The 27116-nt window shown below is 44.2% G+C and overlaps 1 protein-coding gene across 1 annotated transcript in view; it reads right to left on the reverse strand.

The window, feature by feature from the left end:
* Positions 1-3927: 3927 nt before the first annotated feature.
* vav2 (vav 2 guanine nucleotide exchange factor) overlaps positions 3928-27116 on the reverse strand; it is a 204361-nt gene continuing 181172 nt past the window's right edge. The window contains exons 18-27 of the mRNA XM_041194013.1: positions 24034-24053; positions 22811-22835; positions 21642-21772; positions 19607-19681; positions 16928-16977; positions 16132-16248; positions 12931-13018; positions 11161-11284; positions 6492-6646; positions 3928-4729 (exon numbers count right to left, since the gene is read on the reverse strand). Of these exons, the coding sequence (XP_041049947.1) occupies positions 4682-4729; positions 6492-6646; positions 11161-11284; positions 12931-13018; positions 16132-16248; positions 16928-16977; positions 19607-19681; positions 21642-21772; positions 22811-22835; positions 24034-24053 (833 nt within the window). The 3' untranslated portion in view covers positions 3928-4681. The remainder of the gene's footprint in view (positions 4730-6491; positions 6647-11160; positions 11285-12930; positions 13019-16131; positions 16249-16927; positions 16978-19606; positions 19682-21641; positions 21773-22810; positions 22836-24033; positions 24054-27116) is intronic.

A 27116-nucleotide genomic window follows, 5' to 3' on the forward strand; every position in this document is an offset into this window, starting at 1 on the left:
GTTATTCAGAGATAGGTGAGTAGCGTTTAATTCAGGGGCTTGGTTGCTGTAACTCGATGTAACATTTACACGTCATATGTGTCAGGCACTTTCTACTAAAATTAGCATGGTTAAAAATGGTGATAACATAACTACGTGTGGCTTAGTCAGCTTTAAAGACTGCCCTGCTGGAAGAACATGAGAAATAGGAGGAGTACACCATTCAGCCCATTGAGCCTGCTATCCCATTCAATACAACCATGGCTGATCCTTACCTCAACTCAACTTTCCTGCTCACTCCCCATATCCCTCAATTCTCTGAGACAACAAAAATCTGTCTATCCCAGCTTACCACTTCCCTTGTGATTGTAATTTCACCAAGTTCCTCTCTCCCTTTCACCTCCTGATTTGCAGCTATTACTGGAATGTTTTTGTATCCTCTATAGTGAAGATAGAAGTAAAATATTTGTTCATTTCATCTGTCATTTCCTTATTATCTATTATTAACTCCCCATTCTTTCTCTAGAGGACCAACACTCACTTTACTTACTCTTTACCTTTTTAAATACCTGTAGAAACTTATTATCTGTTTTTACATTTCTAGCTAGCTTCCTGTCACATTCTAATTTTTCTCCTGATTAACCTGAGTTATCCTCTGCCGTTCTTTATATTCTGTCCAATCATCTGACCTGCCACTCATCTTTGTATGCTTTTTCCTTAAGTTTGATGTTTTTCTTAACTTCTTTAGTTAACCACAGATGGTGGGTCCCGCCGCCTTAGAATTTTTCTTTATAATAGGAATATACTTATTCTGAGTATTCTGAAATATCCCCTTAAATGTCTGCCACTGCTTCTCTATTGATCTATCCTCTAGCCTAGTTTCCCAGTTCACTTCAGCTAGCTCAGCTTTCATCCCCACATAGTTGCCCTTATTTAAGTTTAAAGTACTAGTCTTAGACCCATTCTTTTCCCTTGCAAACAATATAAAATTCAATCATGTTGTGGCCACTGCTACCTTGGGGTGCCTTCACTCTGAGGTCCTGTCACATTACACAATACCAAGTCTAATATAAACTGCTCTATGGCTGGTTCCAGAACATGCTGCTCTAAGAAACTATCTTGAAAACATTCTATGAATTCCTCATTCAGGCTACTATTGACAATCTGATTTTTCCACTTTATATGCAGGTTAAAATCACCCATGAGTATTGCTGTCCCTTTTTCACAAGCACCTAATATTTCTTCTTGTGTCCTTAGTCCTACATTGTGGTTACTGTTTGGGGGCCTGTAGACCACTCCCATGAGTGACGACTTTCCCCTACTATTCCTCATCTTCACCCAAACCGATTCGACATCCCGATGTCCTGAACCAAGGTCATCTCTAACTATTGCACCTATGCCATCCTTGATCAACTGTGCCACCCCTCCACCTTTAGCTAGCTTCCTATTCTTCTTGTACATCAAATACCCCTCAATATTAAGGACCCAATCCTTGTCACCCTGCAGCTATGTCTCTGTAATTGCTATCAGATCATATTTATTTACTTCAGTGTGGGCCATTAAGTCATTCAGCTGGACTATTAAAATAATATCAAATCATTTAGTTTGTTATGAATGCTACGTGCATTCAGATACGGATCTTTAGTTTTGTCTTTTTGTTATCTTTGCAACATCTAGTCTTGACTGTTGATGTATTCTTAGGTTTTTTATTCTCTGTCCCTTCCTGCCGTTCTGTGACCCTCATTTCTCATATTACTATTTTGCTCTCCTGTGTTGAGTCTACCCCTTGAATTGTTACCTCTACCCAAACTTGATTCCTCACCCCTCTTGTTTAGTTTAAAGCTCTCTCTACTTCCCTAGTTATGCGATTTGCGAGGACACACGTCCCACTTTCCCCAGCACTGATGCCAGTGGCCCACAAACCGGAATCCACTTCTCCCACACCAGTCTTTGAGCAACACATTCATCTCTCTAATCTTATTTGCCCTATGCCAATTTGCATGTGGCTCAGGTAATAATCCAGAGATTATTACCTTTGAAGTTCTGCTTCTTAATTTGGTACCTAGTTCCTCATACTGACTATGCAGAACCTCATTTTTTATCCTGCCTATGTCGTTGGTACCTATGTGGGCCACAACTGGATCCTTCCCCTCCCAATGCACGCTCCTCTCCAGCTCTGAGCAAATGTCACGAACCCTGGCACTGGGCAGGGAACACAGCCACCTGGACTCTCGCTCTTTGCTGCAGAGAGCAGTGTCAATCCCCTCATTATACTATCCCCCACTACCGCTACATTCCTTTTTGCTCCCCCAGTTTAAATGGCTTCCTGTACCATAGTGCCATGGCCAGCCTCCTCATCCACCTGGTAGACCCCTCGCTTTCATCCACACAGGCTGTGAGCATCTCAAACCTGTTTGATAATTGCAAAGTCAGAGGCTCCTCTACTATTTTTTGCTTGGTCCCTTTATCTGTCTCACTCACGGTTACATCCTCCTGTCCCTCACTGCTGACCAAAACAGATGACCCTATTCTAAGAGACGTGACCGTGTTCTGGAACAAAGTGTCCAGGTATTTCTCACCCTCCCTTATGTTGTGCAATATCTGCAGTTTGGCTCCCAGATCAATAATCCTGATGCAGAGTTCCTCAATCTGTTTACACTTTCTGCAGACGTTTTTGTCCTGGATCACCTTGGCGTCCTAAAGCTCCCACATTCCACAGTTGCAACATAACACCTGTTCTGTCATTGTTACTGACATTAATTAGTTAGCTTAATTTAATTATTCATTTAACTTAAAATAATCCCTATGTATACCACACCTTTCTCCTCGGCGCACTGAATTCCCACAAGAATCTAATTCGTTACTCACTCAGTCTCCGTCTCAATCCAGCATAGTCACCTGTCTCCTCACATACCCATTACTGATATTCAAGATGGAATATCCATAACCCTCTGGGGGAGAGGATTCCAAAGATTCACAACCCTTTGTGGGAAGAAATTTATCCTCATCTCAGTCCTAAGTGATCAGCTCATTATGCTGAGATTGTGCCCTGTGTTCTAGATTCCCCAGCCAGGGGAAACAACCTCTCAGCATCTACCCTGTCAAGTCCCTTCAGAATCTAAAATGCTTCAATGAGATTGCTTCTCATTCTTCTAAACTCCAGAGAATATAGACCCAATGTACTCAGACTCTCCTAATAGCACAATGTCTTCATCACAGAGACCGATCTAGTGAACCCTTGCTGTACTGCCTCCAATACATATATATCCTTCCTTAAATATGGAGACTAACATTGCACACAGTATTCAAGGTTTAACACCTTTTAAAAATAATCTGTTTTTCTATTCTTTCAACCAAAGTGAATAACCTCATCTTTACCCACATTATTACTCCATCCGCCACCTTATTGCCCACTCACTCATTTGTCTATATCTCTTTGCAGCCACTTTGTGTCTTCCTCGCAGCTTACATTCCCACCTATTGTATTGTCAGCAAACTTAGATACATTATTCTCCATCTTTGTCCAAGTCATTAATATAAATCATAAATAACTGAGGCCCCAGCACTGAACCGTGCTCCACTAGTCACAGCCTGCCAACTTTGAAATGCCCCATTTATCCCTACTCTCTGCTTCCTGTCCATTAAACAGATCTCCATCCATGCTAATACATCACCCTAACTCCATGAGCCCTTAACTTGTGTATTAATCTTTTGTGTAGGGTACTAACCTGGAAAACTGTCATCTAGCCCTGACATGTACTGACATTTGACTAATTGTCGGTTGGGTATTAAAGTTATACCTCCTGAACAAGCAGCCCTTCCGAGAGTCATACCTTAAGGTGTGCACAGATACTGGCTATTGTGACAGAATCCTCATTTCTGGCCCCATAACTCTCGTGTTTAAGAGTTTGAAGCACTGGCTTGTGCTCAATCACAACATTCAGAAAATGAAAAGAAACAGTTGCTTTTATTTGCTGTTTGTGTGAACCGTACAGTCTGAGTTGCAATCACTGTCTGATCAGCTTCTTCAGTCAGGCCAAGAGCGCAGTGACTTGTCCTGGTTTCCTTGTCCTAGTTTTATCCTTCAAGCAGCAACACAGATTCTCCCAGTCTCTCCAAACCAGCTGCTTCCTGTGTGTTAGCCAGTGCAAAAAAATTGTACCAATTTACATTTTCAATTCATTCCTAAACAAATTGAGCGATAATTTTAACTATAATTCCATTTAACCCACAATGAACCCAAATATATACACTGGCATCAGCCTAAAAACATTCCTTAAAATATTCACATACATTGTGGCATTGCTACTTGGTAAAATAATTACAAATGATTTTTAGAAAGGATTCTCACAGTAGCAGACATACCCATGTGCCCACGCGCACACACCCACATGCATGGCTCATATACAAACACATTCTCCCCCATGTGCTCAAATACCCACACGTACAACCCTGCACACACTACTGAAAATTGTTTCTAATTCTGATTGGCTGTTCTGAAAAAGGAATTTATATACAACATAGGGAATCTTGTGATGATCAATCTGAGAATTATTAAAAGAGTCATTAGTAAAAAGCAGTAAGATTGATGAAAAGTTATTCGCCATCAGCCCTCGAGAAGCAAGGAGTCATTCTGGGTCCTGGATATCAGGTGTGCAAAATTAATGGCTTCCGGCAGGGCGGGTGACATTACATCGACCAGTCACGGCATTCCTTCCTCATCAACATATGTTGAAGGAAACCAGCCAACCTGTCATTGGGAAAACAACCAATCACAAGTTAGCTTTAAATCATTGATAGGAACCATTATACTTGCAATCAAGAAGCCAATCAGAAGCCTTGGCTCAGTGGGTGAACACATCTTATGATATAAGACCAAGGGTCCAGTGCTGTCAGCTGACTTCATCTACAATTAAGCTCAGTGTCTTGGGTTCGGACAGGTTTGTCACTATACAATGGCACCTCCTCCATAGCTTGTGTCTGTGGACATTGTGTGAGGACAGGATCATATTCATACACGAGTGCATATATATGGGTGTGCGCATGCATGTCTGTGTGTTTGTGTTTGGGGGGGTCTGGGAGAGGGGTGTGATGGAGGGGGAGGAGGGTGCTGGGGGAAGTCTGAGGGAGGGGGGAGTCTGAAGGAGGGGGGAGTCTGCATGAATGATGGAGGTTACTGTTCTTTGACCCTACATTGATGCCAGGAAAATTTATATCAAGTCTCAGGAATCTGCTGGAGTCAGTAATACAGGATGAAATTACTAAACAATATGAAGGAATGAGTTAACAGCCCAGTCACAAGGATTTCTAGAGGCAGGTGATACTGGACCCTCTTGATATAATTCACTGAAATATTAGCAGCAGAGAAAGGAAATGCAGCAAATCTGGTTCATCTGCTTTTTTTCCAAAATCATTTGGTAAGTTAGCATAGGAGGGTCTCAATAAAGATAATCGCAGATGGAATTAGTGGGAAATGCCCACATGGTGAGATAGCCGGAAGAGAGGCCAAGAGTAAAAGGAGTTTCTCAGACTCAGGATTCTGTGTGGGGCAAAATTAATCTGCTAGGAACCCTAACAAGCTGACACCAAACTGAGTTGTGGCAAATTGTGACAAAGCTCATAAAAAAAGAGAGGACATGTGGCATGGTGGCAAATACAGTTCAATGAAGAAAAGTGTGAAGCAATACATGTTGGAAGAATAGGGATAGGGAATACACCTGAAATGCTGAGACTTTAAGTAGATCTTAGTGTAGATGTAGGTAATTAATTATGGCAACAAAAGTAAATTAGGTCATAAAAATGTAATCCAATGCCTTGGTGCTATATCTAGGGATGTGGACTACCAAAGAAAAGAGGCAATGTCAAGTTTATCCAAGATCTTATTTAGGCTGCAGATGTACATTTTTGTTACTCCACCACAGTGAGCACATCAAAGCAATGAGAAACGTTCTGTGAAGGTTCACTGGGGTGTTACCAGGGAGAAGGGGCAGGAGTTATGAGGAGCAAAGTGAAAAGTCAGGATATTGTCCACCAGATCAGATCAACAGGATGAAGGGTTCTAATAGGGTCATCATGGAGAGATTATTTTCACTGATTCATGTAAAGGTAATGAGTAGAACACAGGTTTCAAAGAATTAAATCACAAAAAGAGTTAACAAGGAGAAAAATATTCATCTACAAAAACAGTGGTTAGAATGTGAAAATCACAATCAGATTTGGTTTTTTTTTCATAAAATATTGTTGAAGCTGACCAAACATATTCAGTTAGTTCAGGAAATTAGATTATTGTTTGAAAAGAGGGAATATTCAAGGGTGTGTGGAGTGACTGAGAGTAGGATTAGACTGGGTGGAATATTAAATGGTCTGGGGAGTGAGGGGGAGAGTGGGATTAGACTGGGTGGGCTATTAAAGGGTGCGGAGAGTGACAGTGTGGGATTAGACTGGATTCACTGTGTGAAGGGCTGTTTCTGGACTAGAACATTCGCGGATTCCTGTTACATTCCAACATTTACCTTTCCATTTGCTTCACCTTTCCACCATCCCTGGTCACCTCCAACCTTGTTGTAGATTTTCACTACATCTCCTTCTCGAAGTGAGAGCTCACGCATGTCACGAGCTGCAAAATTATATCGTGCTGTTGCCATGCTGATGGGTCGGGGGTTAAACACTGTCCGGAGACACAAACTAAGCTTTAGCAAAAGTGAGCTATAAAAACAGGAAGAAACAATAGCAAAACAATCCGGGCTGACTCTCCTCAGACTTTTTGTTCTTTCCATTCATGCAAGAGCCTGTCTGATTCTGGCAGTCACTTCTGATCAGTTCAGCTACCGTTTACAGGAACAGAATATTTCAAGCTGACCTTAGGCTTTGAGTGAAAGAGCAGCAAAGACATGGGAAAAACAACAGATTTTTTCCAACTCCTTTTGAGAAATGCTTCACTTGCTGAATCGCATTCCCCTTGTACAACAGTGACTACATTTCAAATTGTACTTCACTGGCTGTAAAGTACTTTGAGAGGTGCTGAGGTTGTGGCTAACCCTGTAGAAATGGGCGTCTCTCCTTACTAAGCTGACAATGCAGTTACAGTGGGGTCTGAGGGCAAAGACGGTTTTTACCCCCCACACCCCCCCACACACACACATACACACACACATACAATGTGAAACTTTTCTCTCAAGCCTACACTTTGTGTTTCAGTTTAGTGCACAAGGAATGGGTCTCTCTAACCTGAGCAATAGGTTTGAGGTTTATGTTTCTCATGATGCTGTTGTGAAGCTGGGAGCTGGATTAGTCTGAGGGGCTTTAACAGTGAGTTGGAGATGGAAGTAAAGGGAGCAGTACCTGACCAGAAAGGAGCAGAGTTCTGAGATGCAACACTGAAGCCCTGAGGACTAAGAAAAGCAAAGTTGCAGGAAGAGGAGGAAGATGCTGCAGGAGGTTAGAAAGAGAGGAACAGTCAGTACATAAAGAAATATTTAAACAGGAAAATCATATCAAGTGATATTAAAATGCAAAGAAAAACACAGCAATAATTTTCAGAAATAAAATCTCTCATTAAAATGGAGGCACTAGATTGAGTAAAATGACTGTCAAATCATTGAATATCATCAAAATCATGGTTTCACCATGAAGAGAAGCAGAGGCTGCACCAGTCTGATCGTAAAGGGGTACAGCGGACAGTACTGGAACTGTGCTAGCTGAGACAGGGTAATGAATTTTCACCATCAACATAAGAACATGAAAAATAGGAGAAGACCATTTGCCCATTGAGCCTGCTCTACCATTTAATACGATCACGGCTAATCTTTGGCTTCAACTCCACTTTCCAGCCCACTCCCCATATCCCTTAATTCCGAGAGACCAAAAATCTGTCTGTCCCAGCCTTAAATATATTCAACCACGGCGTATCCACAACCCTCTGGGGTAGAGAATACCAAAGATTTACTACCCTTTGAGTGAATTAATTTCTCCTCATCTCAGTCCTAAACGATTGGCCCCTTATCCTGAGACTGTGCCCCCGTGTTTTAGATTTCCCGACCAGTGGAAACAATCTCTCAGCCTCCACCCTGTTAAACCCCTTCAGAATATTGTAAGTTACAATAAGATTGCCTCTCATTCTTCTAAACTCCAGCAGATATAGACCCAATTTACACAGCCTATCATAGGACAACCCTTTCAACCCAGGGACCAATCCAGTGAACCTTTGATGTACTGCCTCAAATGAAAGTATATCCTTCTTTAAATACGGAAACCAAAACTGCGCACAGTATTCCAGGTATGGTCTCACCGAAACCCTGTACCGTTGCAGCAAGACTTCTTTATTCTCGTACTCCAATCCCATTGCAATAAAGGCTAACATACCATTCGCCTTCCTAATTGCTTCCTGCACCTGCATGCTAACTTTGTGTTCCTTGTAGGAATACGCGGAAGTCCCTCTGAACACCAACATTTACAAGTTTTGCACCTTCTAAAAAATTCTGCTTTTCCATTCTTACTACCAAAGTGAATAACCTCACATTTGCCCACATTGTAGTCCATCTGCCACCTTGTTGCCCACTCACTTAATCTGTCTATATCCTTTTGCAGCCTTTTTGTGTCCTCCTCACAGCTTGAATTCCACCTAGCTTTGAACCATCAGCAAACTTAATCTCTGTCTCTTTGGTGAAGGAATTAATAGTTTGTAAATGACTGAGGCCCTAGCACTGATCCTTGCAGTACGCCCCTAGTCACAGCCTGCCAACTTGAAAATGCCCCACTTATCCCTAATTGATCCTTCCTGTCTGTTATCCAATCCTCTATCCATACTAACAAATCACCTGCAACTCCTCGAGCTCTTATCTTTTGCCTGGCACCTTATCGAATGCCTTTTGGAAATTCAAGTATACTACATCTACTGGTTCCCCTTCATCTACCCTACTAGTTACATCCACAAAAAACTTGAATAAATTTAACAAACATGATTTTCTTTTTGTGAAACCACTTTGGCTTTGTCTGATCATGCTCTGCTTTTCAAAGTGCATTCCTAAGACTTCCTTAATAATAGATTCCAGCACTTTCACGACGACTGATGTCAGGCTAACTGGCCTACAGTTCCCTGTTTCTCTTTCCCTCCTTTCTTGAATAGCAGTGTTACATTTGCCAATTTGCAATCTGCTAGATCTGTTTTAGAATCAAGGAAGTTTTGGAAATCACTACCATCCATGATCTCCGTTATTTCTTTCAGAACCTTAGGGTCTAGGTTGTCAAGTCCTGAGAATTTGTTGGATTTTAGTCCTTTAAGTTTCTCCAGCACCTTTTTTTTGCTGATAGTAATTACCACAAATTCTCTTATATTATGAAGGGTTACTCTCCATTGTTGATATGTAATTTGTGACTTCTGTGTGAAGACAGACAAAATATTTATTTTAATGTCTCTGCCATTCCTCATTACCTATGATAATTTCTCCTGTCTCTGTTGCTTTAAATGTTTTCCGCTGTTTATTTACCACCATAGTTTTAGTCAATTTATCCAATCAATATTAGCCAACTCTCTCCTCATACCTAAATTATTGGCTTTCTTTAAGTTTAAGATTCTTGTTTGTGATTGGAGTATGTCACTTTCAAACTGATTATGGAACTTAACTGTATTATGATCACCATTTCCCAGTGGATCTTTTATTATGAGATTTCTAATTAAACATGCCTCATTACACAATACTAGTTCGAGAGGTATTGGTCTTATAGCAGCTGACAATGGGAAATTAAACAGCCAGACAGCAAACTAGATAGCAATCCATTAGGGCAGCTAATCCAACTTTCAGAATTTTCCACCAATGTGTAGCTGATTAAAGTTGATTTTATTTCAATGCTGCCACAATTTACCAAGATTTTGAGTGTGCTAACTCAGTCAGTCACTAACCCTAACACTCCAGGCCTCTGGAAGATGCTATTTATTTTTCATTCATTCACGAGAGGTGTGGGCTTCACTGGCTGGGCCAGCACTTATTGCTCATCCCTAGTTGCCCTTGAGAAGATGGTGGTGAGCTGCCTTCTTGAACCGCTATAGTCCATGTGGTGCAGGTACACCCACAGTGCTAGTAGGAAGGGAGTTCCAGGTTTTGACCCAGTGACAGTGAAGGAATGGCGATATATTTCCAAGTCAAGATGGTGAATGACTTGGACGGGAACTTCCAGGTGGTGGTGTTCCCATCTATCTGCTGCCCTTGTCCTTCTAGATGGTAGTGACTGTGGGTTTGGAAGGTGCTGTCTAAGCAGCCTTGGTGAATTCCTACAGTGCATCTTGTAGATGGTATGCACTGCTGCTACTGTGCATTGGTGGTGGAGCGAGTGAATGTTTGTGGATGTGGTGCCAATCAAGCAGGGCTGTGTTGTCCTAGATGGTGTCAAGCTCCATGAGTGTTCTTGGAGCTTCACTCATCGAGGCAAGTGGGGAGTATTTGATCTCACTCCTGACTTGTGCTTTGTAGATGGTGAACAGTCTTTGAGGAGTCAGGAGGTGAGTTAGTCATCACAGGGTTCCTAGCTTCTGACCTGCCCTAGTAGCCACAGTATTTATATGGATAGTCCAGTTCAGTTTCTGGTCAATGGTAATTCTCAGGATGTTGATAGTTATGGAAACATATCCAACAGTAAAAGCATTTTTATGGTTATCCCTAAAACTGTTCTTCACTTTGAGTTGATCAGAAGTTGAGTTGTGCCAAGGAGGGTCTTGCATGGTCATTTACTGGTGCGCCCATGAGATTAGGATAATAGGCTTCCCAATGGGAATTCCCCTTTTACTCAATGTAGTTTGGAGGAAGAACGATAAATAGACAGCAGACAGGTTAGGCTGCACTAGAGAGAGACAGTGCCCTCTTGCTCTCCTACCCACATTTACAGGAAAGGGGCACCTACAGGGGAATATGCAGACATAATAGGCTACACAGACATCCATATGGATGTGTAACAACTACTGAAATGGCAACAGCAGCTAGAATTCCTGAGATTCACATTTTCCCCCTTCACTCCCTTCCATCACTTACCTAGCTGCTTCCCTCACTCTGTTACATACTTACTTCAAGTTGCATACCCCTCATGCTATTTACTTCCCCCTATTAGTTACTTACCCCTCGTGTTAATTATTTAGCCCGTCACCCACTGATTCAACGTGACCAACTGGGTCACTTGCGATGAGCTGGTTACCTGGAGTCCGAGAGTTTGAGCGCTGAATAGTCTTGTCTCGCTGTTTGTATGGAAAGCGTAAAGCTGTATCCAGCTGCTTGAAGCTCTCTTTTAGTGAGTGTGTCTGGTAATATTCTACCAGCTCCTACAATTAAAGAATTAATGCCCACTGTTATTCAATAATCAGAATTCACATCGATAAGTTAACAGAAATCGAGAAACCTTCGACCTTGATCTCTGGTTGTCACTTCACCGGATTTTCAAACTCCCATCTACACTCCAGGAGCAGACTACAGTGGTAAATGGCTTTCCCAAGAAATGGTGTTTGGCATCATCACTCAAATATGCCTGGGTCTCTTGTCCTTTTCCCTCAACCTTAATCTTACTAATCTCCTGACCACCCAACTTCTCCTGGTCCCCATGTTAGCCAATATTGTTAATGGAGCTGTCCCCCTCAAATTTAAATATACTCTCATTGCACCTTTCTTTTAAAACCCAACCCTTGGCCTCACTGTTCTTGCAAACTACCATCCCAGCCTCAACATCCCTTTCTTCTCCATAGTCACCTCCTAAATCTGTGCTCAACTTTCCTGGAAATCCATGTTTGAATCCCTGCAAATCAGGTACACCAGCTACATTAGTGAACTCCAGCCACATTGCCAGAACAGTTCTTATCAAAATCACAAATGACATCCTCTGTGACTGTGACAAAAGTAAACTTCCCCTCCTCGTCCTTCTCGGCCAGTCTGCAGCTTCTGACACAGTTGACCACACCATCCTTCTCCAATGCCTCTCCACTGTTGTCCAGCTGAGTGGGACTGCTCTCACCTGGTTCCACTGTTATCGATCTAATCGTAACCAGAGAATGTTCTGCAATGACCTCTCTTCCTGCTCCAACACTGTTACCTCTGGTGTTCCCAAGGATCTATCCTTGGCTCCTCCTATTTCTTATCTACATGCTGCCTCTTGGTGACATCATCCAAAGGTGCAGTGTTAGTTTTCACATGTACATGGATGACCCCCAGCTCTACCTCAGCATTACCTCTCTCAACTCCTCCACTTTTGCTGAATTATCAGACTGCTTATCCGACATCCAGAACTGGATGAGCAGAAATTGCCTCCAATTAAATTTTGAAGACTGAAGTCATTGTTTTTGGTCCCTGCTCCAAACTCCATTGCCGAGCTACTCTGTCCCTCTTCTGGCAACAATCTGAGATGAAGCCAGTCTGTTTGCAATCTTGGGGTCATATTTGATCCTGGGATAATCTTCCAACCTCATATTCATGCCATCACAAAGACCACCTATTTTTACCTCTGTAGCATCGCCTGACTTCACCCTAGTCTTGCCTCCTGCAAAAACCCTCATTTTATGTCCTCGTTATTCTAGACAGCTGTGGAAAAACTAAAAGAAACACAGCTCCCTCACAAGATAACGAATTACTCTACTCAATGTGTGTGTCTATGTTACACACAGTGAGAATCTCCCACCTTCCAGCTCTGATCTGTGCTGATAGTCTCAGTGACAACTGTAGCAAGAACCCTACTAGTTCTCCATTTCCTGGCTTAAGGACAGGGAGATTTCAGCTTGATTCCTGCTCCCGATCACTTGCCAAAGACTCCTGTGTGATAAGACCTAGCTTTACTGAGATGCCACAACGGTGGAACAGTCTGGTAACATACTCTGGGCCCCGGCACATAGGAAGGGTCACTCAGAGAAAGTGCCAGAGAGGAACAGGCATCTGGAGAACATATCGAGCACCATTTAGGAGAAGACAGTGTAAGGGAACATACCAGGAGACTCTCAAATTTCTTGGCCTCGGTGATGTGGATCCAATTGTCCTTCTCAACAACTTTTATGTGTTTCACCTCATCGTTAAACCTGAGGAGAGAGGTCATCATCGGCGGGATTGAGTATCACAAACACAAACAATAAAATCATCAAATAATAAGATAAAATTGACAGATTATGCATTAGGCTGAGGGACAGTACAATTTGTCATTTATAAAGGCACAGATTAATCAAGGACAGTCAGCATAGAATTATTAAGGGAAGATTGTCTCTGATTAACTTGGTTGAATTTTTTAAAGATATAACAAGGAGGGTCGATGAGGTTAGTGAGTCTGATGTAGTTTCCATGGATTTTAACAAGGGTTTAGACAAGGTCCTACATGGCAGACTGATCAGTAAATTAAAAGCTCATGAGATCCAAAATTGACTCAGCAGCAGAAAGCAAAGGGTTATGGTCGATGGGTGTTTTTGTAAGTGGAAGACTGTTTCCAGTGGAGGTCCGTACGACTCAGTACTGGGTCCCTTGCTTTTCATGCTAGACTTAAATGTAAGGTAAAAACAAAAAAACTGCGGATGCTGGAAATCCAAAACAAAAACAGAATTACCTGGAAAAACTCAGCAGGTCTGGCAGCATCGGCGGAGAAGAAAAGAGTTGACGTTTCGAGTCCTCATGACCCTTCGTCGAAGGGTCATGAGGACTCGAAACGTCAACTCTTTTCTTCTCCGCCGATGCTGCCAGACCTGCTGAGTTTTTCCAGGTAATTCTGTTTTTGTTTTAAATGTAAGGTGCTTGATTAAGAAGTTTGCAGATGATACCAAAATTTTCTGTATGGTTGATATGAAGGAAGAAAGCTATAGACTACAGGAAGATATCAATGGACTGGTCAGGCGGGCAGAGAAATGGCAAATGGAATTCAATCTGAAAGAAGTGCGAGGTAAAATATTTTGGGAGGACAAACAAGGCAATGGAATATACAGTAAATTAAAGGATACTGAGAAGTGTAGAGGAACAGAGGAACCTCAAAGTGTATGTCTACAGATCCCTGAAGGAAGCAGGGCAGGTCAAGTACTCAAGAAGGTATATGGGATACTTTTCTTTATTGGCTGAGGCATAGAATTTAAGAACATACGAAATAGGAGCAGGGGTAGGCCATTTGGCCTCTCAAGCCTGCTCCACCATTCAATAAGATCATGGCTGGTCTGTTTGTGTTTCGAGCTCTGTATTCCCATCTACCCCCGATAACCTTTCATTCCTAAAGAACTGTAAAAATCACAATTTATACTACAGCTGGAATACTGCATACAATTCTGGTAACTGTGTTACAGGAAGGATGTGATCACACTAGAGATGACACAGAAAAGCTTTTTCTAGTAATGATTAAGGAGCATGTTACAGTGCTAGAGAGAGAGGATGTCCTAGAGGTTGATGTGGTATAAATGGACTTCCAAAGGGTATTTGATAAAATGTCACATGACAGGCTTATCAGCAAAGGTGAAGCCCATAGAATAAAAGGGACATTAGCAGCATGGACATGAAATTGGCTGAGTGACTGGAAACAGAGTAGTGGTGAACAGTTGTTTTTCAGGCTATAGGAAGGTTTATAGTGGGGTTCCCCAGGGATCAGTGTGAGGGCCCCTGCTTTTCTTGATCTATGTTAACTTCGTAGACTTGGGTGTGCAGGACACAATATCAAAATCTGCAGATGGCACAAAACTTGGAAATATTGTGAACTGTGAGGATAGTGGTAGACTTCAAGAGGACATAAACAGGATGGTGGAATGGGCAGACAAATAGGAGATGAAATTTAATGCAGAGAATTAGGAATTGATACATTTTGGTAGGAAGACTGAGGAGAGACAATATAAAGGATATGATTCTAAAAGGGGGTGCAGGAGTGGAGAGACCTGGGGGAATATATGCACAAACTGTTGAAAGTGGCAAGGCAGGTTAAGAAAGTTGTTAACAAGGCATACGGGATCCTGGGCTTTGTAAATAAAGGCATAGGGTACAAAAGCAAGAAAGTTACGGTGAAGTTACAAAACACTGGTTCAGCCTCAACTCGAGTAGTGTGTTTAGTTCTGGGCACCGCACTTTAGGAAGGATGTGAAGGCTTTAGAGAGGGTGCAGAAAAGATTCATGTGAATGATTCCAGGGATGAGAAATTTCAGTTTTGTAGATGGATTGGAGAAGCTGAGACTGTTACACTGTGAGATGCTTGAGAGGAGATTTGCGAGAGGTATTCAAAATCTGAGAGGTCTGGACAGAGCAGATAGAGAGAAACTGTTCCCATTGGTGGAAGGATTGAGAACCAGAGGGCACCGATATTAAGTGATTGACAAAAGAATCAAAGGTGACCTGGGGAAAACGTCTTTACACAGCAAATAGTTGGGATCTGGAATGCATTGCCTGAGAATGTCGTGGCTTGCTGAAGGGTAAAGGATAATTATCTGAAGACAAAAAATTGTCAGGGCTACAGGGCAAGGACTAGCTGAGCTGCTCTTGTAAAAAGCTGGCATAGGCACGATGGGTTGAAAGGCCTCCTTGTGTGCTGTAACCATTCTCCATGTTTCTATTTTTGAGGGTGTTGCCAGAAATTGAGAATTTTAACTGAGGAAATATCGGATAGGTTGGGGCTGTTTTCTTTGGAACAGAGGAGGCTGAGGGGAGATTTAATTGAGATGCATAAAAGAATAAGGAGCCGAGATAGTGTGGATAACCAGGGGGCTTAATTATCAAGTATTAGTAGAAGGATTGGAGGGGAATTGAGGACGGTGGTGGGGATCTGGAACTCACTGTCTAAAAGGGTGGCAGAGACTGAAGCCCTCATCACATTTAGAACATTTTTGGATATGTACAGTAACCCACAGGGCTACTGACCAAGCGCTGGAATTGAGATTAGGCTGGTTCGTTCTCTTTCAGCCACAGCAGACACAATGGACTGAATGGCCTCCTCCTGTAAATTTTCTGTTTATATATTTCTATGCACCATGAAGAGAAACTGAATAATCATCCAGCCAAGCTCAGACCAGGACAATGTCTATCACATACCATGCCACTTTCTCCAATCTACCTACATAACTGAAATTTCTCGTCCCTGAAGCCATTCATGTGAATCTTTTATGCACTCTCTATAAACCAGCCCAGACCGAGTATTGAAACAGCCTCTGCACCTTTGCAAAGACGCAATGTGTTCATCACCGACCTAATACTTATAGCAAATCTTTCAGCTTCTGCTGTCCGCTCTCGAATAAGATATGTTCCTGAGCTGTGTGCCTTCAGGAGATTGTCAGCCTGGCCCCGCTCCAGATTACCCGCAAACCTAGGGAGGAAAAAGAAACACAAAATACTGTAGATGCTTGAAATCTGGAAAGAAAACAGAAAATGCTGGAAATACTCAGCAGGCCTGGCAGGGTCGGTGAAGGGAAACAGAGTTAACACTTCAGGTCAATGACCTTTCACCAGAACATAAATAGAAATGCTGGAGCTAGTCATATGTGCCTTAAATATACACAGGGACCACTCCCTATTACCCTGTGCCTGTCCTGGGAGTGTTTGATGGGGACAGTATAGAGGCAGCTTTACTCTGTATCTAACCCCGTGCTGTACCTGTACTGGGAGTGTTTGATGGGGACAGTGTAGAGGGAGCTTTACTCTGTATCTCAACCTGAGTTGTACCTGTTCTGGGAGCGTTTGATGGGGACAGTGTAGAGGGAGTTTTACTCTGTATCTAACCCCGTGCTGTACCTGTCCTGGGAGTGTTTGATGGGGACAGTATAGAGGGTGCTTTACTCTGTATCTAACCCTGTGCTGTACCTGTCCTGGGAGTGTTTGATGGGGACAGTGTAGAGGGTGCTTGACTCTGTATCTAACCCCGTGCTGTACCTGTCCTGGGAGTGTTTGATGGGGACAGTGTAGAGGGTGCTTGACTCTGTATCTAACCCCGTGCTGTACCTGTCCTGGGAGTGTTTGACAAGATTGTCCAACAATCTGAGGCTTACCAGGGGTACATGCTGTAGTCAGGTTCTTTTGAAGGCGGTTTAATAAAATGCTGAAAGGAGAAATAAAAAACAATTATTTATTTGTGCTGGAGGAGATTTTCAATAACGAACATGGACCACATGGGTTCAGCAGCCCAGGCAGCAGAAATACAGCTGCTACAAACAGAACAAGAAATCAGGGAATCATAGAACGGTTACAACACAGAAGCATTCAGATTCTAATCACTTGCTGAGTAAAAAGTTTGTCCTCATGTCAGCGTGGCAACTTCTGCCAATCACATTAAATCAGTGTCCTCTGGTTCTCGCTCTTTGGGAACAGCTGGGAACCAATCAGAACAGTTTCTCCCTGTCTACTCTGTCCAGACCCCTCATGATTTTAAATACCTTCACCAAATCTCCTCTCAACCTTTTCTTCTCCGAGGAGAACAGTCCCAACTTCTCGTCTGGAAATCCACCTCAAGTGCTGTAACTTGCCGGGCTACGGACCAAATGCTGGAAAGTGGGATTCGGCTGGGTGGCTCATTTTTTTGGGCGGCACAAACACGATGGGCCAAGTGGCCTCTTTCCTGCTGTAAATTCTGTAATTCTATGATTCTCCAATCTATCCACATAACTGTAGTTCCTCATCCCTGGAACCATTCACGTGAATCTTTTCTGCACCCTCTCTAAAGCCTTCACACCCCTGCTAATGTGTGGCACCCAGGACTTCCTTGCTTTTGTACTCAATGCCGCAGTTAATAAAACTGAGGATCTCACATATTTTATGAATTGATTTCTCAACCTGTCCTGCCACCTACAACGATTTGTACATAGATATCCCCAGGTTCCTCTGTTCCTGCATCCCCCTTTCAAATCATATCCTTTATTTTATATTGCCACTCCTTGTTCTAGCCAAAATGTATCACTTCACACATCCCTGCATTAAATTTGCCTCTGCCACTTGTCCGGCCATTCCACCAGTCTGTCCATGTCCTTTTGAAGTTTATCACTATCCTCCTCATAGCTCACAATTCCTCCAAGTTTTGGGTCACCTGTAAATTTTGACTCTGCTGGCACCCAAGTCTACATCATTAATATGGATCAAGGAAAGCAGGGGTCTGAACACCAGCCCTTGGGAACCCCATTATATACCTTCCTGCAGTCTGCAAAAGAACCCTTCAACATTTCCTGTCACTCAACCAACTTCGTATCCATGCGGTTACTGTCCCTTTTATTTGCTGACAAGCCTTTCATGTGGCACTTTATTAAATGCCTTTTGGGAAGACCATGTACACCACATCAATCGTGTTATACTCGTCAACCTTCTCTGTTACCTGATCAAAAAATTCAAGCAAGTTGGTTAAACATGATTTGCCCTGAATGAGTTTGCTGGCTTTTCTTAATTAATCCATGTTATATCCAAGTGACTGAATTTTGTCTCGAATTATCATTTCTAAAAGCTTTTTTTAACATTGACATTAAACTGACAGGCCTGCAGTTACATGGCTTACCCTTACACTCTTTTTTGGATAATTGGTCAGGCAGTGACTGATTGCCCAGTGTGGTACTGAGCATTACAGTTATTCCTGTTCCTATTTCTTAGGTACATACCTTTCTTGTCAGGTCACCTGACTGTAACAATGACGATGCTGCACTGACCCTACAATTTAATCTCAGGGCCCAGTGCCAGCGAGCCAAGGTTTCAAAAAATAACCCTCTTTGGAAGGTGTGTGTGCGGAGCTGGGGACAGGAATGCATCAGTGATGGTCTCCATTGTATCCCAATGAGAGTCAGTGTGTGTGGAACCCGTAGCCCAGTGAGAGTCAGTGTGTGTGGGACCCGTACCCCAGTGAGAGTCTGTGGTTGTGAGACCCATACCCCAATGAGAGTTAATGTGTGTGGGACCCGTTACCCAATGAGAGTCAGTGTGTGTGGAACCCGTACGCCAGTGAGAATCAGTGTGTGTGGGACCCGTACACCAGTGAGGTGTGTGTGGGACCTGTACCCCAGTGAGAGTCAGAGTCAGTGTGTCCAGAACCCGTACCCCAGTGAGAGTTGGTGTGTGTGGGACCCGTACCCCAGTGAGTCAGTGTGTATGGAACCTGTACCCCAGAGAGAGTCAGTTTGTGTTGGACCCATACCCCAGTGAGAGTCAGTGTGTGTGGGACCCGAACCCCAGTGAGAGTCAGTGTGTGTGGAACCTGTACCCCGGTAAGAGTCAGTGCGTGTGGAACCCGTACCCCAGTGACAGTCAGTGCTTAGTCCTATACTGACTGGGTGATATAGCTCAGGTCTGGGTTTGCTTCATTAATGGGTGCACTTTTTGGCTGGACTATATTAATGTCCACTGTGCTCCTGTGGCCTCTCCTCTTGCTCTCCCAACACTGCCCAATTTTCTATCCATTTTGCAAAATCTTGCAGCTTTTGGTCATGTATTCAATTTGATGCAATTTTCTCTACATGGAAATAATATGTGGGACCTTCACTAAGTGCGCGGCTACTTAAACAGATTCTGCTGTGCCCGAGTAGCACCTGTGTATTTGTCCAGCTCACACCATACCCACTGAATTGAGCTCCTCGATGTAGGCGAGTGTGTTGGTGTTGCAGCTCCTGAGAGAAGACCCTAAATGAATGGGGTTATTGGGGCGTGGACAGGAACAGGAGGACATGACAGCAAGTCAGAAGCCTGACCACACTTACTCTTGAATCCACTGGACAAGGCTTCACAGACAAGCTTGGGAACCAACCCGACCGTTTGGTTTGAATTACCTTGCCCTGAAACAGAGACAGGCAGACAGCTTCAGTGTCGGCTGGTATCAATCAGTGCAGCCCTTTTACAAGGGCAATATCCCACAGACTACCCTCTCCACCCCGCCAATCCCCCACAACCCCATCAGCCTTCCTTTCACAGAACCATTATACAGATCCTCACAGGCAGACGGTGTTACGACACAACTTCCTCCCCCATTCTCCTCCCAGTCTGGCACATTGCACCTCCCCTCCTCCCAGTCCCTGATTGTGATGTGATGTTACTACAATTTGGTGAGGGGGACATTGAGCATAGAACAGGAACAGGAGCAGGCCATTCAGCCCCTCAAGCCTGTTTCGCCAATTTGGAGCTGAGGCATAAAATGAAATGGGCTCATTATAAGTGGATAAAACAAAAGTAAATCTTAGACAAAAATCAATGGGAAATGGAAAAGAGGCTAAGTAAATTTAAAAAGCATGGATTGCCAAATGTGGGAAAGAAACTGGAAACAATGATATTACTTGACAGCCTTAACAGCAGTATCATAAACATGTCTGTAAACTGGGTAAGAATAGAAAAAATATATTGGAGCTTGATGTTTTTGGAGGGTTTGACAAGATCAGAGAGGAACTTAAGAGGGAAGACCTGCTGCAGAGAGGGTGATGTAATGAGAAGAGGAGACACATACTGGGAGTGCAACTCTGAGAGTGAGGACTTGTTTTAATAGGCCGACATGTCACAGACAGCACTACAAATTATCGGTAAGAGGTTGGAAGAGGAAACTGGCCATCTGATTAGAGAGAAGAGCAAGAATCCTTGTGGGAGAGTTTATGTTTCCATTATTTGTTTGGATAGAAAGGGAATTATTTGAGAACTGGGATTCCTGCAATGTGTACAGACACTCTTCTGGAGCAGGGTGTCACTCAGCCTACAGAGCTGACAGTACCTTGAAAATAGAAACAAAGGAGGAGACATCAGCACTGAGGAGGGTTTTAACGGAGGATGCAGAGGTTTAGGGAGGAAATTCCCGGGCTTGACACCCAGGAGGGCACAGTCACCAGGGGTGGAATAGTCTTTAAATCAGGGAATTTAACTAGAACAGAAGGAGCGCAGAAATCTCAGGCTTTGTGGGGCTGGACAAGATTCTGACATAAGGAGGGGCAAGGTCAAAGAGCGATTTGAAAAGAAAGAACTGTGAACTACCCTGGGACATTTTACCACATTAAAGCTTCTTTTTTATTCTTTCCTAGGATGTGGGCGTCGTTGACAAGGGCAGCTTCTGTTGCCGGTCCCTAATTGCCCTTGAACTGAGTGGCTTGCGAGGGCAGTTAAGAGTCAACCACATTGCTGTGGGTCTGAAGCCACATGTAGACCAGACCAGGTAAGGACGGCAGATTTCCTTCCCTAAAGGACATCAGTGAACCAGATGGGTTTTTAAGATAATCGACAATAGTTTCATGGTCATCATTACCGAAACTAGATTTATTTTCCTGATTTATGAATTGAATTTTGATTCCACCAGCTGCTGTGAAGGGATCTGAACCCGTGTCTGGGCCTCTGGATTACTAGTCCAGTGACATGACCACAATGCCACCATCTTCCCCAGTATAAACACAAGTTGATGCTGCAATTGGCTGTCTCTATTTTTGAGAGTGGAAATTACACCAGTCACTCTGCAGCCTTCAAGTACATTCACATCTCTGAAATATTATTCGACAGCCCCGCCAATCATCTCCCGCATCCCACTCAGGATCCGGTATGTATCCCGTGGCACTGATCTTCCTTTAGCCTGCTAACAGATCTAACATTTTCCTTTTATCCTTCACAAGATCACTTATCCTGCTGTCCACTCCTAGCTGTGCCCAAAAGGTACAGTCCAGTAACTGCACTGATGCTGGCGTGACCCAGTCACGGGTGTTCCTGCGATAGACTCGCTCACTTCTGATCCTGCCTGTTTGGCTCAAAGCTCCCGTCAGTGAATCTGACCTCCCACCACGTTGAATCTGGATCTCCCTTGAGCAATTCAATGACTTCTCCAGTCTGGAAGCTGAGGCTTGGTTTTCCCACAGGTGGAGTGGGGTTTCCCTGGTATGAACGAACTGCTAGCATTCTGGGACCTGGAAAAAAAGCACAAAACACGCATTTCCATCACATTCCTGAATCAGTGGAGAAAAGAGATCAGGATGGAGCAGCCACCAGGCTTCATCCATACCAATAAGAACTAACAGAAACAACTTCAAACATAGCGCAACCACGTTCTGTAGGCATAAAAGTGGGTGATGTTGGGTGGCAGGTGGGAAGAGGTGGGTGGACATATAATCATTATGATCTCTGCGAATCCATCTGTCAAGGTGTCAGTCAGCGCTCAGTGACAGCATTCTCACCTCTAGGTCCAAAGGTTGGGGGTTCAAATCCCATTTTAGAGACTTCAAACCATAATCCAGGCTGACAGTTTCAATACAGTAGAGGGAGTGTCAGAGAGTCAGTACTGAGGGAATGTTGCACTGTCAGAGGGTCAGTACTGAGGGAGTGCCGCACTATCGGAGGGTCAATACTGAGGGAGTGCTGCACTGTCGGAGGGTCAGTACTGAGGGAGTGACGCACTATTGGAGGGTCAGTACTGAGGGAGTGCTGCACTGTCAGAGGGTCAATATGGAAGGAGCGCTGCACTATTGGACGGTCAGTACTGAGGGGATGCTGCACTGTCAAGACAATCAGTACTTAGGGGGTGCTGCACTGTCAGAGGGTCAGTATGGAGGGAGTGCTGCACTGGTGCAGGGGCTGAATGAAGGGCGGGCTTCAGTATTGAAGATTCCATCTTTTGGATGAGAGGTTAAGCAAAGACCCCCCTGCCCCCTCAGATGGATGTATAACATCCCATAGCTAATATTTGAAGATGATCACATGAGTTCTCACTGGGGACTTGGCCAATAATTATCCGTCAAAAATGACTAAAACAGATTAACTGGGTCATTATTTCATCATTGTTTGTGGGGCCTTGCTGTACATAATTTGGCTACCACGTTTCCTACATTCCAACAGGAAGTAAAGAGTTGTTCATTGGCTGTGAACTGTACTGGGATATTCTGAGGTTGATAAGATGCTGTATAAATGGCATGTACGGAGTTTCCCCTCAGACAGGGGTGTGCGTGTACCTGCTGCCGCTGGCTGTCCACCATCCTGTGAAGAAAGACAGAAGGGTTATTTGTTTTGTATGAAATGAGATGGAAGTTTCCTTTTTCTATGTAATCCTATGATTTCCAGACATTTGTTCAGCGTACGATATGACAGGAGAGTGGCTGCCAGTCAGCCCCAGCTCAGCTTCCGATCACAGAGGGCAATGCGCTGGGCATTGCCATAATCAGTGGTCAGGAAGCATGGACTTTCACCCCTGCACTATGACCTGGAAACAAATGCAAAGTTCTCCATACATCCACTGCTGGCAAAATGAGCCTAGACTAATTGAGGCACAGCAAGCTGAGGAAATGAGGGTGGACGGTGAGCAACAAAGGGCCCCAGTGAGAGTCAGTGTGTGGGGAACCCATACCCCAGTGAGAGTCAGTGTGTGTGGGACCAGGTTCCCCAGTGACAGTCAGTGTGTGTGGGACCCGTTCCCCAGTGAGACTGTGTGTGTGGGACCCGTACCCCAGTGAGACTCAGTGTGTGTGGGACATGTACCCCAGTGAGAGTCAGTGTGTGTGGGACCCATACCCCAGTGAGAGTCAGTGTGTGTGGGACCTGTACCCCAGTGAGAGTCAGTGTGTGTGGGACCCGTACCCCAGTGAGAGTCAGTGTGTGTGGGACCCGTACATCAGTGAGAATCAGTGTGCGTGGGACCCGTACCCCAGTGAGAGTCAGTGTGTGTGGGACCCGTACCCCAGTGAGAGTCAGTGTGTGCGGAATCCGTACCCCAGCGAGAGTCAGTGTGTGTGGGACCTGTACTCCAGTGAGAGTCAGTGTGTGTGGGACCTGTACCCCAGTGAGTGTCAGTGTGTGTGGAACCCGTTACCTAATGAGTGTCAGTGTGTGTGGGACCCGTTACCCAATGAGAGTCAGTGTGTATGGGACCCGTACCCCAGTGACTGTCAGTGTGTGTGGGACCCGTACCCCAGTGAGAGTCAGTGTGTGCGGAACCCGTACCCCAGTGAGAGTCAGTGTGTGTGAGACCTGTACCCCAGCGAGTGTCAGTGTGTGTGGGACCCGTACCCCAGTGAGTGTCAGTGTGTGTGGGACCCGTTACCTAATGAGTGTCAGTGTGTGTGGGACCCTTTACCCAATGAGAGTCAGTGTGTGTGGGACCCGTACCCCAGTGAGTGTCAGTATGTGTGGGACCCGTACCTCAGTGAGAGGTGATCTCTTAATTTCACTAATAACTTACCAGATCATCGCCCGGTAGATCTGCAAGGAAACGGAGAGGTTGTTAGATTCAAATCAATCCCACCACAGATACAGACCTATGCTCCATGGAACTTTGCCCCGCCCCACTCCCAAGCCCCGCCTCCTCCTTGTGCATTCCTGCTCCCCGACTCCATGCTTTTTTTATTCTTGCATAGGATGTGGGCATCGCTGGCAAGGCCAGCATTTACTGCCCACCCTTAATTGCATTTGAACTGAGTTGCTTGCTCAGTCATTGCAGGAGGCAGTTAAGAGACAGTTGTTAGAACATGTTGTGCATGCACCTTTCAGGATACATGTCTTAATGTACTGTCAATCATTGCACACCTCAACAGAATACGATGTATTCATCCCATGACCTGTTGGGAAGTCTGAAGCAGCAGAGGTAGAAGACAGACATTCTTCGTCTGCCCGTGAATATTATCTGTAAACGCTCTGATCTTAAAATAAAGAGTCCTCCTAATTGTTTCACCAGTCCTGATATATGATTGCTACGTTTACATTAGTGAACCAGATGGGTTTTTGATGACAGTTGTCACGGTCACCATTACTGAGACTAGCTTTATATTCCAGATTTATTAAAGGATTAAGTGGGAGGATTTGAACCTGTGTCCCCAGAGCATTAGCCTGGGCCCTCTGGAGTACTTGCTCAATGACAATCCCACTACACCACAATGCCCCCCCCACCGTGTTTTGAGCCATGTTTCCAGTGGGAATTTAGTGCTCTGCTCAGTCACTCTCTGCAGTGCAAGCTTTTCTCGTACAAAAAGGGCAGTAGGGTTTCTCAGCTACATTAACAGGTGGCAGGATGGTGACACAAGGGGAAGATAGCCCTGCCGTGTCCCGCCATGTAATTACAGACAGGTTGAAACAAGGAGAGGACTTAAGTCAGAGAATTGACATGATGTGACAGATATGCTGAGACTGGTCAGTTTTCCTGTGCCACTGGTCAATCTGAATAATAAAAAGGGTCGTCCAATCAATTTCAATAGATTATCTGAGAGCAAATTCCTGAAGAATACAGCAACAACAACTGCATTTATATAGCACCCTCAAGTGGTAAAACGTGCCAAGGCATTTCAAAAGAATGTAAATCAGACAGAATTTGACACCGAGCCGCACAAAGAGACTTACCTAAACTTATTCAGTCAACTGGGCTAGCCATACAAATACTGTGGCTAAAAGAGCATGTCAGAGGCTAGGAATCCTGCGGTGAGTAACTCACCTCCTGTCTCCCCAAAGCCTGTCCACCATCTACAAGGCACAAGTCAGGAGTGTCTGGATGAGTGCAGCTCCCACAACACTCAAGAAGCTTGACACCATCCAGAACAAAGCAGCCCACTTGATTGGCACTACATCCACAAACATTCACTCCCTCCACCACTGACCCACAGTAGCAGCAGTGTATACCATCTACAAGATGCACTGCAGGAACTCAACAAGGCTCCTTTGACAGCACCTTCCAAACCTGCGACCTCAGCCGCCTGGAAGGCCAAGAACAGCAGAAGCATGGGAACATCACCATCTGCAAGTTCCCCTCCAAGTCACTAAATGTTGGGTTTTGCAAGCAAAATCCACGTCCAATGAACAAATAAAAAAAATGATGGCAGATCATCAAAAGTTTGGCCAAAGAGAGAGGTTTTAATGAGTTTCTTAAAGGATGAAAGCAGGTGGAGAGGTTGAGGGAGGGAATTCCAGATCTCAACACAGGGGCAGCTAAAGGCACGGTCACTAATAGTGTGTCGAAGGGAGTTGAGATGGACTAGTTCAAATCATGAAATAGAACATTGCGAGATTCAGGTGTTTTTATATCTTTTATGGAATTTCTTTTTTGTTCATGAGATGGGGCTTCGCTGGCTGGGCCAGCATTAATTGCCCATCCCTAATTGCCCTCGAGAAGGTGGTGATGAGGCGGTTCCCAATAATGTAGTATCACTACAACTCTCCTGCACCCGCGTGCAGTTATCAGAGACCAACAAGAAAGTCCAAGTGCCTGTGTGAAACAGAATATCAACAGGTGTCAACAAGGTCATTGTAGCGACAGCGCGTTCCACACAGGAGAATCAACAGCTCATTTCAGGCTGCAGACCTCCACATCACCGGGAACAGCTGACAGAGCAAAGAGCTGATCAACAAACATTGTGCAGTAGCAGTTAGTTCATTATCAGCAGCCACAGTATTGAGGACTGTTCCCCACAGCTACATTCACAAAGGCATGATCAGCAGCAGCTCTTCAGTTACTGAATGTTCATATCAAAACATATGGTTCGTTAAAGCAACCAAGTGAGATAATTTTTAGCAGCTGAAATCAAACTCTTAACCCATGAGGGGTATCCATGGGACTGTTTGATCGGGACAGTGTAGAGGGAGCTTTACTCTGTACCTAACCCCGTACTGTACCTGTCCTGGGAGCATTTGATGGGGACAGCGTAAAGGGAGTTTTACTCTGTACCTAACCCTGTGCTGTACCTGTCTTGGGAGTGTTTGATGGGGACAGTGTAGAGGAAGCTTTACTCTGTATCTAACCACATGCTGTACCCGTCCTGGGAGTGTTTGATGGGGACAGTGTAGAGGGAGCTTTACTCAGTATCTAACCCCATGCTGTACCTGTCTTGGGAGTGTTTGATGGGGACAGTGTAGAGGGAGTTTTACTCTGTATCTATCCCTGTGCTGTACCGGTCCTGGGAGAGTTTGATGGGGACAATGTGGAGGGAGCTTTACTCTGTATCTAAACCCGTGTTGTACCTGTCCTGGGAGTGTTTGATGTGGCAGTGTAGAAGGAGCTTTACTCTGTATCTAACCCCGTGCTGTACCTGTCCTGGGACTGTTTCCCCGGGGAAACATTTGGGCCAAAAGGCTGACAGACTTCCAGGACCTTATGACCTGAATCCAAACATCTTAAAATAAGTAACTGCAGTCACAGTGGATGTATTGGTTCTATTCTTGTAAAATTCCTGAGATTCTGGAAAGTACCAGCAAATTTTATTTTATTTTTTCACAGGATGTAACAGTCTCTGGTTAGGCCAGCATTTATTACTCATCCCTAATTGCCCTTCAGAAGATGGT

The sequence above is a fragment of the Carcharodon carcharias genome, chromosome 8 (assembly GCF_017639515.1).
Source record: "Carcharodon carcharias isolate sCarCar2 chromosome 8, sCarCar2.pri, whole genome shotgun sequence".
In the NCBI taxonomy this organism is placed as follows: Eukaryota; Metazoa; Chordata; class Chondrichthyes; order Lamniformes; family Lamnidae; genus Carcharodon; species Carcharodon carcharias.